The 14617-nt window shown below is 39.6% G+C and overlaps 1 protein-coding gene across 1 annotated transcript in view; it reads right to left on the bottom strand.

Annotated features, from left to right (window-relative positions):
• The window catches only part of LOC113231243 (protein jim lovell), a 45691-nt gene extending 35181 nt beyond the window's left edge, over positions 1–10510 (bottom strand). The window contains exon 1 of the mRNA XM_026465472.1: positions 9445–10510. Within this exon, the coding sequence (XP_026321257.1) occupies positions 9445–10183 (739 nt within the window). The 5' untranslated portion in view covers positions 10184–10510. The remainder of the gene's footprint in view (positions 1–9444) is intronic.
• Positions 10511–14617: the final 4107 nt, after the last annotated feature.

Below are 14617 nucleotides of genomic sequence, written 5' to 3'. Positions count from 1 at the left end.
TTGTATTTATAGCTTGGCAATTTTTGTACACTGCATCAACAATTATAGTTATAACATCAGATCTAAGAAATATATTTTTATAATATATATATATAACAATTAAATTATAACAAAAGATCTATAATCTTTTTAAATCCTTTGAAAGGTTCATAAGACAGGTTCTTTGTATCTTCAATAGTTTTAGATTTACCCATACTGTTACATTAACAAAAAACACTCTGTATACGTAAAAAGGTAATTGAGTTATAATTAAATGATAATATATATATAATTGCTTTTTCCCTTTTAAATCTATAATATTCAAATCTGCACTCAGACAGTCCACTTAAAGGGGAATGGGTTGCTGCAACCATTTACAGTACAAAAATCTAATTTTCTAATTAAATGATATATTATTTGTTTTGTACATATCGAGTTACTAGGTTTTCGTGATTGTTACACATAGGAAATTAAACTAGGTATAGTTTTTGGATTTCAATCGCGGTTTCTCAAACAAATATACGCGATTTCTTCGTTGGTTTGTTTGAAAAACATATATATAAGACATGTGATTTAAATCACAAATATTTATTTTAACATAATACCAAATGACGGGACGAACAAGTCTTGCGTCTGGTTGTAAACGACACGCCTACCCATAACAGTTGCAGTGTCACTTAGAGCTTTAAATCGCAAAGATGTTAGGTGCACTGCCACTGTGCCTGTCACCCTGAGACAGAAGTTGACAGGTCCCATGTGCCTGTAATTTTACCAGCTTTACAGCTCACTTACCGCTTGGCGGCAGAAATAGGTAAAGTGGTAGTACTTCTCTGGACGAATTCTTTCACAAGATACACTACTGCTACTTTCATTTATTATAATAATATTGTCCATTTTGTACCCTATGTAGCTAGATATCCTACGGTCCCTTCAGCCGCTTAGGTTATTGGGAACTAGAGAGACATCGTTTTCGGCGTCGGGAAGTGCGCGTGTCTTACAGCTCCTCAATAAGGAGATTTGATAGTGGACTTAGAGTCGACGGCTTAGCGGTGGCAACCGCTAGTTGTACCGCTAGTTGGGAAGTGAGTGTGCCTACAGCTCCGGTACCTATCTGGAAAATAGGGAGGGTACTGTACGTGCACCCAGGGCGGTTCACCCAAGTGACAGCGGTCTGTGACAACACTGTACATTGGCCCATCTGGGGTCAGAACCTGAACTTATAAGGTTCCTGTGCGCGCACAGGTTATAGTGCCCTTCCCGCATAACCACGAGGTTGATAGGGTCACTATAATCAAAACTTATGTAGGAAAGGTATAGGAGCTGTACATCTGTAAGATTTCTGTACGATTCCCTTTAATGTTACGATGTTTAACCTTTTGTTCTTTTCTACGCAAAACCAATCTCTCAACATCTTTTCCATACAGACCCTTAAGTACAGCTATGGTAACTGCGAAAGCTTTTATGTTAATGCGTTCACAATATCAGTACACAACGGACAGCATTCGTAGCACGAATCGCTCTCACCTTTCACGAGTCACCTGCTATATAAATTACCAGATAGAAATGTTCACATAAATTATTGTTACACTATACCGCATATCATTACAAAGGACGCCCACTTGTACTGCGAAATCGTATGGAGTTGAAAAGCTTGGGATCGTAGGGTTCAAAATAGATTTTTTTTATCATTGGATATAAGATAATCAGCTAACAAAAATCACTGTTAAAGTATAAAATAAATGATACCAAAGACTGGAAAAATTAAACTTAAAATAATTCATAAAGATATTAACTTGATGCTTTTTAAACATCGTTGGAATTTTTTTAATACTTTAAAAATTATTAAATTTGGTTTGGATTACGTTGGGAACCAAAATCAAATTAGGAAAAGCAGTCCTGTTCTAGTTACTGGTTTTATTGGCACTTAAAACAAATTGAACAAGCACATGTTGCGCAAGTATCACAGGAGTTTCGATTTCACTTTTATTAAGTAATTATTACGGACATTGCAACATTAAATATGTATAATAAAAAAACAATTGGCTAAAGACTTGAACTTCCAGTGCCGTGAAATTTGATAATTATAAACAGTACGAGAAAAATGGCGGGCTTTTGTAGTTAAATATAGTTTACAAAGATTAATTTTATTTCAAGTACGTTATGAAGAAAATACGAAGAAAGCAATAGTTATGAAGAAAGTTAGAACTATATTCTTTATTTTAAACTAAATTACAAAAGAGTTTATCCTGAAAATTCCAATAATTACGAATTCAAAGTTTTTGTTCAAAGTGACAATAATGTGATTTAAGTGAAAGTAAAAACATTGACTCCCGTCGCTTAAAAGACTATCTAAAAAGCCCAAACAAGAGAATTAAGTTATTTAAGAGAAAGTGAAAACATAATGTTGTAGAATTACAATGGAAAATATTTAGTGAGGATCCCGATAATTAGGCGAAGACATGGCTCAAAGGACTTTTATCCAAGCCAAAAACAATATAAACAATACAATCACATTCAAAATTAAAATATGAATGAAAATAAAAAGAGTGTCTAATAAAACAGAATGGACAGTTTTGAAAAAGGAATCATTTAGAATTAAACGAAATTAATTTTATAAACAGAAACAATTAACACACGAGGCATTGTTAACACGTAGCATTAATTAATAGCCATCAAACCAATCATTGATGTACAGAAACACACGTGGTGGGTCCATGTGGTGGCGATGGCGTGGCGCCATAAAAACTCATACAATGGCTGATTATAATGGTAATTAACATGGTCACACGCAGACGTGTTATGTATTACTCGCCCGCTTTGATGTTAGCGTTAGATACACGAAATTTGATCTACAGTTAGGGTGTGATTTTTGGTATAATTAGAGATGTTATTAACGCATGTATTTAATTTAAGAGTTAAACGCATTAGTCACTGCCAACTTAGGTGATAATAATATGTTAAGTAATGTAATTGAGGCTAACTTTATATTCGTTTCGGACAATGATTCATTTTGTAATTTCTGTAGTAAGTAACGCTAATTGTAACTTTAAAGTTTAGTCATAGCTTTGAATCTTTCCTGTATAGTGTACGTCTTAATCTAAGAAACAAAACTAATTCACCTAATGTGTACTTAACATACACATAAGTAAATTTTTTAGTGCATATCGGAGGTTATATAATTAATGAGTGCCAAGTTTATAGTTGTCGAGTAATACAGCGTAATAGACGTGTGATCTCGTGTGATTATGTGCTTTTGCTTTTTATGTCATGTTATTATAACTCTTGTTGTTCTTGCGATTGGGCTTATACAGTCCGCTGCTGAACATGGCTTTTTATTGAAAAGGACGATATATTATAATCTCGGCGGGATGGATTTAAAATTTTTATTTTTCGTTATTTTTCTAGAAAATTCATGTAAATAAATGGAGCAGTACCGTCCATAGCCGAGTACCACAAAGTATTGTATTTATGTTTGTAGACTTGTAACTACTCATATACAATTAGTGCATGGGTAGCTAGATAAGCACGGACGCTCAACAATGATACTCAAATTTAGCAGCAATAATGTGTTATTTAGTATACATGTAGTTGTACTTATTATCTATCGATTTACAATTGCATTTGCAGAGGTTATACAAGACTATATACAAGATAAGAGTGAAGGAAACGAAAGAGGTATGCCAAAAATGCCGCAGTAGTCTCTGCCTACCTCAATGGTAGACTGTCTGTGTGTCTTCTGACTTATGATACAAGCACAGATACAAGTGATGGAACGAACAAGTCGTGCGCCTGGTGGTAAGTGACCGCTTATCCATAGAAGTTGCATGCCACTTAGAGCTTTAATCGCAAAGATCTGAGGGGCACTGCCACTGTGCCTGTCACCCTGAGACATAAATTGACAAGTCCCATGTACCTGTAATTTCATCAACATCCTTACCTTTAAAACCCTGAACGCAGTAACGTTCACGTTAGGTTCTGTTGGCAGCAGAAAAAAAAGTCTTACAAGTGAACGTAGTTAAACAAAAAGGATCCAATCCACATCCACTCACTTTCGAGTTATGACAGTTTGAGGTTTAGAAGCGTTTTTCACTCTTGTTTTATTTTTAAAGCTTATAATGTCATGTAAATCCAGAGATATTTATTTATGTTTATATGTTGGATTTTTTTGCTGATCTAGGAGGTTAGACGTTAGGAACCGTTTGTACATATAACTCATTTTTTGATAATTTTGTGGATTGGATCCTTCTTGCTTAACTATGTCCAAGTGTGCAATAGAAAATGTTTTAATACTTTAATACGTGCAATATGAACAGAAGATGTACTACAGTTCTATTTCAAAATACATTCGACGTAATATAGTAATAGTATTTAATTTACTATTACAGCCACCTTACTAATAAGCTACCATAAAACATTAAACAGCTGTCAATTTATAACCATAAAACTTAACAGTGTTTTATTTTCCACCTCGCCACGAAAAGTGTTAATAAGGATGTTCGCTAGTAGGTCACCGGCGCGGGCGCAGCGATTCAATGTAAATGTCCGCCGCGACAACACTCTCATCCTTTATAAGGTGACCACACTTTGAATATATTTGTAGAAACGCTGGTTATATAAGAAAGGCTATAATAATAAAAGGGATAAATATAAACAAATAGTATTACTGCGTTTCGGTTTTAAAAGGTAGGGGTGTTGGTGAAATTATAGGCACATGGGACTTGTTAGCTTGTGTCTCAAGGTGAAGGACGCAGTGGCAGTGTCCCTCAGGTCTTTGCGATTTTAGGGCTCTGAGTGGCACTGCAACTGTTATGGACAGGCGTAGCGCTTAAGAGTCGATACTACCCCAGCTCGGGTTCAAATTTTTCCCGGTTACTAATACGGTTAATTTTCGGTCGAGTGACAGGGACACTGATATAAATAGAACTGAACTGAAGTCAACGGTTCAGTTGATATAAAAAAGAATCATTGGTATATATAAAGTACCTATTGATTACAGCGGTGATTTTGTAAAATATCGAGGTCAGTTCGTGTATTTTTGTAACGTAAAAATTTTTAGAAATCGTGTGTTCACAACGTATAGTAATTAATCATAATCAGTGTATACGAGTTTACTCAATTTTACTATATATTTTTTCTAAAGTGATTGATTCAACAATTTCACTGTTATGTGGAATCAACCAAAGCCCGTTGAGGTTGTAAACACACGGCTTGTCCGTCCTGTCACTTGTTATTATAAAAAAAGTCAGAACACAGTCTACCGTTGAGAAAGAAGATTATAACTATTGTTTATCTGTACTTTAGAACCAAAAACGTTGTTTTTTTTTATCGCGAAAACCTAAGAACTCGATATATTAACTTCTGAGTTCCTATTCCGAACGAATAAAATGCAAAAGATAAACGTGAACAAATGTTTATTAACAAAGGTCACACCTTACAGATTCTTACTTGTACTTCTCAAGAGAATATGCTTTACAAGTTCAAGCAATTTGACTACTTCAAGTGTAATTTGCTTGCCTATGAAATGAAGTAATTCTGAATTCGATCTTAAATGATGCAGTAGTAGCAGATCTTAGGTGACAGATCAAAGACACATCGAAACTACTGCTTTTTATGAATTTGACTCAAAGCATTGCGAAATTATCATCTGCCGTCGCTTACAAATCAAGTGATACACAAAATTGACGGCCTTGCTGGCCCAACGGTTTGGACTGCGGACACTGGACGAGGAAGTCCTGGGTTCGGTTCCCGATTGACCAATTTGAGAAATGAACTTTTCTAAATTGTCCCTATCTACCGACCCGAGAGATAGGGTTTTCCGGAGAGACTGCGGGCTCGACGGCAAGACCAGGGGGTACGGCGGGCGTCCGGGCCAAGCCCTCCGCCAGTGATACGCCTTTGCGTCTCTGGTGGACCCGGATTTGGGTAAGGACTCGCTGGAGTTTGTGGTTAGCTGCAGAGACGGACATGTTTGTCTGCCCCGGTTTTGCTTGTGCCGGGGCGTCTGTCTCGTGAGCAGCTAGCGGGTCTTAGTAGCGGTCTAGTTGAGGGCCTGCATGCGAGGAGACGCGCGGGACACGTGAGTTGCCCTTTAAGTTGAAAGCTATGTCCGGACATTGTCGCAGGACACTGCGATTAGCATCTCCGGCACTAGCCCGGAGAGCTAGTAGAGGATAAGCTAGATATCTTCCGGTCCCTCCAGCCGCTTAGATTGTTGGGAACTGGAGAGACGTCGTTTTTCGGCGTCGGGCAGTGAGCGTGCATTACAGCTCCGCCACCAGTGAGGTTACTTGTTAGTGGACTCAGAGTCGACGGATTAGCGGTGGCAACTGCAAGTTGTGCAATGCGCAACGGGAAGTAAGCGTGCCTACAGCTTCGGTACCTATCTGGAAAATAGGGAGGGTACCGTACGTACACCCGGGCCGGCTCACCCGAGGCACTGGCCTCTCGAAGAACCTGATGAAGTGAAGTGACAGAGGTCGGTGACAACCCTGTGCACTGGCTGATCTGGGGTCAGAACCTGAACTTATAAGGTTCCTGTGCGCGCACAGGTTATAGTGTCCTTCTCGTGTAAGGGTAGGTAGGGAGGGTCACTATAATCAAAACTAACGTAGAAAGATATGGTGCTTTTCTAAATTGGTTCAGATCTGGGTGTTCTAGGTGAATTCGGTTGGCCTAGTTTTCAAAGTACAGGACATTCCCTAGTTGGAGACCAGGTAACAGGTGTGGTTGTCTGGTATATTAAAGAAAATAAAACTAAATTTAAAAATGGTGCTGTGGTGTTCGAAATAACATCTTAAGCCGTTTCGTTTACGGTTTGATTTGATTTTTGACGAAATGTTGTTACATTTGCTATATTTTTTTATTCAAGACTTCCCATTTATCACTTTCCTTGTTACAGAAGTCACAACACTATTAAGTTCATCAATAATGATCTTGACCCGATAATCTATAATAAATCATCTTTTTATATCCCCCAATGTCAGTCACGCATGGCAACCCTACTCACCCTTGCGTGCGCGCAGGTTTACTCTTCGTGACAATGTCGTCTTTTGCGCGTGTTTTTTTAACCCTTGAAGGCTGCGTACCCGATAGACCTCGCGTGTAATATAAACAATGGTGCTATAATTATAACTGATTATGACTCTTCGACGACTTACTGTTTTAGTGATTCAGTGTCATAATGTCATTATCGGATGCCAAGGTATTGTTCTAGGAATAACATGACCTCCTTTTAATGACCATTACATAGCCAAATGATCTGATGTATTTGCTGAATTAGATGAAACGTGATCAATTTTGTTCGTCCTTTGTCCTTAAGTGGGTTTTTATTATTAATCATGATCCGCTCAGAAGTTGTTAATTATTGCAACAAATTGTTTGATTAGTAGATACAACAGTATCTACCAACCAACCAACAGGTCCTGAAGTTGTGAACTAAATATATAATAATTTTAAGATAAAACTAGTTCAAAACAAACCCGCACACGAAGTAGGCGATAGGAATATTATTAAACCACTTGTTCGTTTGAAGTAATTACTCAATGCCCGGATATGAATTTTACGATGTAAATAATTCCTCGCGTAACATTGGACTGCGGTGGACTAATGAAAGACAAGGGAAAATAAAATTTGGAATTACTTGACAACCTCAAGTGGGCACAATCAGGAAGCCGTCTCTCTTGTCTGCTATTGCTGCTCCAGACCCTCATTACATTTACGCACCACCATTAACCGTAATCAACCTTCCATCACACACGGAGATGGAGCAAATTAAATGAATCACTCGTCATAAAATTCCGCGCAAAAGCAAAAATAGCGGTTACAACCGAAGCAAATGAAAATTGAAAAATTAAATAAAGAATACAAATTCGAAAAACTCCAGATTCGATAATGGAAATGTAAGCAGACATTTAAAATCGGATTTCGAAACGGAATGACAAGTGCGGAAATATTCAGAAACTCCCCTCTGTGCATTAGTTTCCCCACGCACGTCGGCGAGAGGCGAGTGCGTGCAACCCTTCATTACAACCTTCGACTATTATGGCGCAATCAAGCACTCGGCACATACGCGAAACTGAGGAAACAATAAAACAAAATTGACGTATAAAACCACTCCTTGGACTAATTCCGAGTCGAGCCTTTAGGCCTGTTGTATAAAATACATTAGACCATAATTCTTGAGCGTAGTGCAATGTTTTGTTTCCAAATGGCTTGGACACTCATAAAATACTGTCAATGTATCTGTTTGCGCTAGCTTAGTTTCTACCTGCTTGACAGATAGTTTCACATTTTAGAGCATTCTGTGAAAAGGTACTAAAATTGTAGATGGCAAAAATACAGTTAATTGGAGAGTGTGTGCCTAACGTAATTCAAAATTTTACACACAAGTTGACGTTTCTCGCACACACATTTCATGTTAGGTACTATTGGTATAGAATTTGAAAATTGGCTATAAAATATCATGAGTGATGTTAGTGCTTGCCCTCATAGACACGGAATTACTTCCTCCTTACTAGCTGAAAGGCAACGGTGATAATTATTGAGGTGTAAAATTTAGAGTGATACCTACAAGTTTATTTTCTGCATATAGTGCCGTTCTAGATGAAGTGGGCCGTTTAATATCAAATTTTACGGCCCATGTTGCGACATGTTTGGTTAATGGATTTTGCATCTAGAAGCCTTCATGTGATCCCCGATATAAAGCTCGATGAAGTTGATCTTAATTTAATCGATAAAAATGCACAAGCCCGCCAATCGAATCATATATTACGATCAATTAAATCGATAACGAAGTTTGCTAGTGACGAGGTTTAAACTCCAACAATATCGTTAGTTAATTATGGAGCTGTAGAATTCTTATTTGATGCTGTTTTATTTACTTAAAAAGATACGAATGGTTTTTTATTTGTTTTTTTTATTACTGTTCTAAGTGTGCAGACTTTTGATAAGAATTTATTTACCTCTGACCTGATCACTTATCATAATCATTGCCATTGATATAATAATTTATTCTTCTATTTGTTACAAGTGACAATGAGTAAAGGTCAGTTTTTTGTCAATTATTTATTTATCAAGTACCTAATTGCTCATCCACAACGACATTGTGTTATTGGCCTTTTTTTCTGTTATAACAGCCTACGACATAGGCAGCTAAGTACAATTTGTTTACACTTATTATTTTCTATCTTGACTAGGAGGCACAAACTTATTCTGAGATCAATGTTTGGTTTTAAGATTGTTACCCGCTTATGGGTAGTAATTCAGTACGGATGCATAAATTATTTTACGGGTATGTGTGGTTTATGGGCACTAACGTTTTTTATGGCTTGTCATGTCGAGGCTGCAATCATTCCATATTAGAGCATCGGTAGCGATGTCCTAGGACCTAACTGTAAATGTGTTTAATTTATGTATGCATGAATTCCCTGATCCCCAATACTTGTAAATAAAAAACACGGTACTTACTGTGAGGGGGTGTTAGTGAAAGTGCTGAGACTGCAGATGGTGGCACGGGCGGGAACATGTCCTGGTGCGGTGGGAACATCCTCGGCGGCGGCGGGACTTCTGCTTCAGGCTCCTCCTGCTCCTGCTTTGGTGGTGACCGCGGCCTTGACAGGCGAACGGCTTTTAATCCCCCACTAGGCGAACGTCGCATTGATAAGTTTTCTGGGGTGTCCGACTCTCCAGAACGCCGCCTGGGTCGAGCTTGTTTACGTCGTGGTTGAGGGCTTGCGGGGCTGGCAGGCGGCGAGGGCGCTGGAGGGGTAGTCTGCACCGGACTCCTCGCCAGCGGTGTCGGCGGAGGCGACCTCGCCTGCTCTTCCCGATCCTGGTCAGCCAGCCCTCGGACCTGCAGGGATTCTCCCGCGCGAATCACGGTCCCCAGTTGTTCTTGTGCCACTGATACCTCGCCTCGGTACATGAAGTCTACCACCGCCTGCACTTCCCATCCTTGAAAGTCTTTTAACACGATCACGGGATGCTTGCACGGATTTTCACTGAAGATTCTCCTGAACAGCGGACTGCAAGCGCCAAGCAGGACTTTGTGTGCGCGCACTCGGCGCTCGGCGCAGACCAGGGTCACATCAACGAGGGTTTCTGCGTGCAGCAGCGCTTCGAAGGAGCGCAGCAGGTGCGCCTGGTGGTTGTTCCAGCGGAGGCTGTAGTGCTCCTCGCCGCCGACGGCGGTCGGCTTGTCGTCCATCACGCGCGCCGGTGTCCACGCGTATGCAGGAGCCGCGAACAGAACCGCGGCGGGCGCGTGCGCGGCCTCGCGCCGCCCTCCGTCCGTTCGCACCCCTCACTCCAACCCTTTCGTCTCAGTTCGTCTTCCCGCCGGACCGCAATCCTAGCATCACACTCCTTTCGATTTCACAAAACCGTTTGGTCCAAGATCGGAGACACCAAAAGTTTCCAACTGTCAAGCACTGTACGCACACACTGGGTTCAGCACGGTAGCGACGGTAAGGAGACGTCGGGACGGCGGATCTCGCGGCACCACGGAGCGCAGACGTGTGTCGCGGCTGCGAAGCTCGCGCGGAGTGACGGCGGCTGCGGACGGCGCGGAGCGGCGGTGTCGCGCGAGTGCGGTGCGTGCGCGGAGCGTGTGGGGCGGCAGGCGACGGTGGGTCCGCCCCCGGCCCCGCCCCGCCCCACGGCCCCCTCCCGCCGGCCCCTGCGCCGCCCGCACACATGTGTCACATCACCTACATACCGACACATGTGACGCCTACTCCACTCTATGTATTTTTGGAATACCTACACTCCCACTCGTGTCACATTGGTAGATACGGTAAGTCACTGAACGTAAGTGGGACTGTCATACATACACGTTTATTGATAAGATTGTACAATACCTCAGAATTAATCAAGAAATAGAGGAAGGTGAATGAATATTTGCGGTAGCATTTATGACTAACTAAATATAAGTAGACACCAGTCAGTTTTAAAATTTTCTTCAAAACTAACTGATGTCAGTATTCCAGTGGGTAAAGGGTTGAACGCACATTGAATTAACACGCGCATTGAAGAAGTTATACTTCATTTAAAGTAAGGCCCTTTATTATTTACCTTCGCACCATAACTTCCAACAAAAAGTTTCCAAACTTTATAAACTCTGGACACAGTCTACAGATTTCATTCAATGGTGGTTACACAGATATAGTTATGCTGTGGCGTTTTTCGTGTTCTCCGTTGAATTGTAAGGGAAACCGAAAACGTTTCAGTTGTCCATTCACCATTCGCCGCAGTCTAACTAAACTTTGCAGTAGGGATATTAATATTCCATTGTTTGTATAACAGAGTCGTTTAATTCTACTGGTAATAATAGTATTGTTTTTTATACTGTGGCTTTGTGTAATATTACAGTTTCACATACACGACGTCAGACGTTGACTCAGGTTCGTCTTCCAATGGGGGTAGACAGAGACTACGGAAATCCTCTTGCTTACCCTTCTGACACTGTTTGTTATAAAAAAATCGTTATTACCGATGTAATATAATCTGAGTGCGATTAAAAGGTTGGATAATACCTAATTCTATTTAGATGAATAATATGTTTCCCGAGAGTTGTGAATCTTCTTGGACGTGCAAGTAGCAGTAGAGCTCCGTGTGAAAGAATCGTCCAGGGAAGTACTATTTCTGCTGCCAAGCAGTAATGTGAGCATTACTGCGTTCCGTTAAATTACAGGCACATGGGACTTGTCAACTTGGGTCTCAGGATGTAGGGTGCAGTGGCAGTGCTCATCAGATCTTTGTAATTTAAAGCTCTGAGTGTTTTTAAAAGTTTCATCACGTCGTGGTACCTATATTGCCTCTGTGCCCGAGCCGTTACCATACCGGACTGCCACGCAGAGGCGCAGATTCGATTCCCGGGCCGGGAGAAATATTTGTATGGCCTACATTTATTTCTCTCGTGAGTTTGAGTGTAATTTGTGGTTGTCTATGTGTTTGTCCATAGCACCCGCGACACAGGGTTTCCCTAGTGCGGGGCTTTAAAATAAAATTAGGAAAAAAAAAAATTAAGTTTAGTTTCGCATATAAATTTCGAGAATCTCAGAGGTGCGAAGCTGGATTCAAACCCACAGCCTCTGCGTGAGAGGTACTAGGCTACCACAAAATTAAATTAAATTAAATTAAATAGGACTTTATTCATCAAATACACACACACACACACACCGCCAAAGTCAAAGTCAAAGATCATTTATTCCATAGCTAAAATAAATTTACACTTCAAAACGTCACATTTACATTACATTAAGCTATGTACTGCTCATTCACTAAGCTGATTTCCCTGAGAAGAACGAGCAAAAAACTCTAGGGATTGCTCTTTTAAAATAAACTTAAATGGTATGGAATACCTACACTTTGAATCAAATTTGCTTGGATTCTGGAGCCATGTCGTCTTTCCATACATCTTTATCTAACACGTAGTCTTCAACTTTGTAATACAACTATTCAATCAAAATATTTTTAATGTAGTTTTTAAACTTAGGAAATGATAATCTTAATATATGCTCCGGAATCTTATTGTAAAAACGTATACAGTTCCCTATAAAAGAGTCGATTACCTTGGTTAAACGAAATCATGGTACCATGAGTTTGGACTTAGCTCTAAGGTTAATATTATGGATATCTTCTTTCTTATTGAAATGATGTATATTTTTACGGGCATATAAAATATTTGAGTAGATGTGATGCCTCAGTCAAGATATCAGTCAGATATTGGTTTTTTTTTTTTTTTTTTAACACTTATTATACGTGATTTTAGATTGGAAAACATGTACATTTTCAATCTGTAACAGTTGTTAAAACCTACAAACACGATACCAGTTAATAATGTTTTTGAAAATAAAGTCATGACAAAAGAAGATAGAGACAAAAAACCATCGTGTAAAGTCACAAGACAAGTGTAAATTCCCATGTGCATTTCTCGGAAGCGGTAATGTCGTTGTTTAAGGTACCTGTCCGCAATTCCCTTATGGACAAAAGCAATTTTAGGGTAACATTATATACAACACACAGGAGGATATGACGTCATAGAGTTTTTCATGCAGCTTCGCGTGAGCGAGAGATTAGCTTGAGGTCTGGGGTTCGCGATACAATTTTGGTAACGTTCTCTAAAAAAGGTGTCTTTTTTACAATATCAGATAACGGGACGAACAAGTCGTGCGCCTGATGGTAAGCGACACGACTGTCCATAGCAGTTGCTGTATCATTTACAGCTTTAAACCACAAAGATCTTAGGGGCACTGCCACAGCGCCCGACACCCTGAGACATAAGTTGACAAGTCCCACGTGCCTGTAATTTCACCAGCACAAGAGTAAGCTCTTCAAAACCGGAACACAGTAATGCTGACATTACTGCTTGGCGGCAGAAATAGTTTAGGTGGCAGTACTTACCTGGACGAACCCTTTCACGAGGAGCTCTAATGGTAGGTACTGAATATACAACGCACAGGAGGATATGACGTCATAGGGGTTTTTATGCTGCATCTCGGTGGCCGAGAGATTGGCTTGAGAGCTCGAGTTCGAGATACAATTTAGGTAACGTTCTTTGAAACAGGTGTTCACGAGTTGATTTCGCTATTCTAGTACTCATAGAAAGGGAATTAGAGACAATGTAATTAGTGTGACTGTAAGGCACTTAAAAAAATATGTAATTACATTAAGTAATTAGTTAATAATCAGTGATATACTTATAGAGTATAAATATTAGACAACGTCACATACATTGCTCGGATTCCAAAGTAAGTAACTAAAACACTTGTGTTATGGAAATCGGAAACAACAACTGTACCTACCACAAATACCCAGATCCGAGACAACATAGAAAAATTAGTTTTTCTACAATTATCATTACAATAACTAAATTAATTGTCTAAATGTTGACATTTGTGCCTGCATTTGTATATTATTTTGACGTTATTCATCATTGACTTACAAATTATTTTGACATCTATTATAGTTACCATTAAAATTGACCCATTTATAACTATCACCGCGTTTTACCGATGCTACCCATAGCTTTGAAAGGTAAGTATAAGGGTGCTAGTAAAATTACAGGCACATGGGATTTGTCAACTTACGTATCAGGGTGATGCGCGCAGTGGTAGTGCCCCTCAGATCTTTGCGATTTAAAGCTCTGTGTGGCACTGCAACATGAACTGGCGTGTCGCGTGCCACAGGTGTACGTCGTGTTCGTCCCGTAACTTGGTATCATAAAAAAACCCAAATGACGACACGAAAATGACGCCACGAGATTACCTGTAAAGTAAACCGCACCTTCTACGCTTGGTTTTGGGTGTGCGTGAGAAGTTTTCATTTCAAAGACAAACTCCAAGTTTGCTTGTCGTTGTTGGTCAGTGTTCGCTGTACAAACTTTGCAACTTTTATGAAGTCGTGTGGAGTATTGATAGTGTTAGCGAACTTGGGAGTTGATTTTTATTGGTACTTGTTTTATACTTGGTTTATTTTTAGAATTAGAAAAAATTATAAACAAAGAAGCAGTGATCGTAAACCTTTTTCTTCAGTCAATAAATTACAGAGAAGGAAAACATGGTGAGAATCGCTGACAATTAATGACATCTAGAAATAACACGATAATGTTATTATGTTGTTATTAGTATTATTAATACAA

This window comes from Hyposmocoma kahamanoa, unplaced genomic scaffold (assembly GCF_003589595.1).
Source record: "Hyposmocoma kahamanoa isolate Upper Pololo Valley unplaced genomic scaffold, ASM358959v1 65, whole genome shotgun sequence".
Classification (NCBI taxonomy): Eukaryota; Metazoa; Arthropoda; class Insecta; order Lepidoptera; family Cosmopterigidae; genus Hyposmocoma; species Hyposmocoma kahamanoa.
Note: the sequence above shows the minus strand (reverse complement) of the source record. Positions and strands in the feature narration are given on the sequence as shown.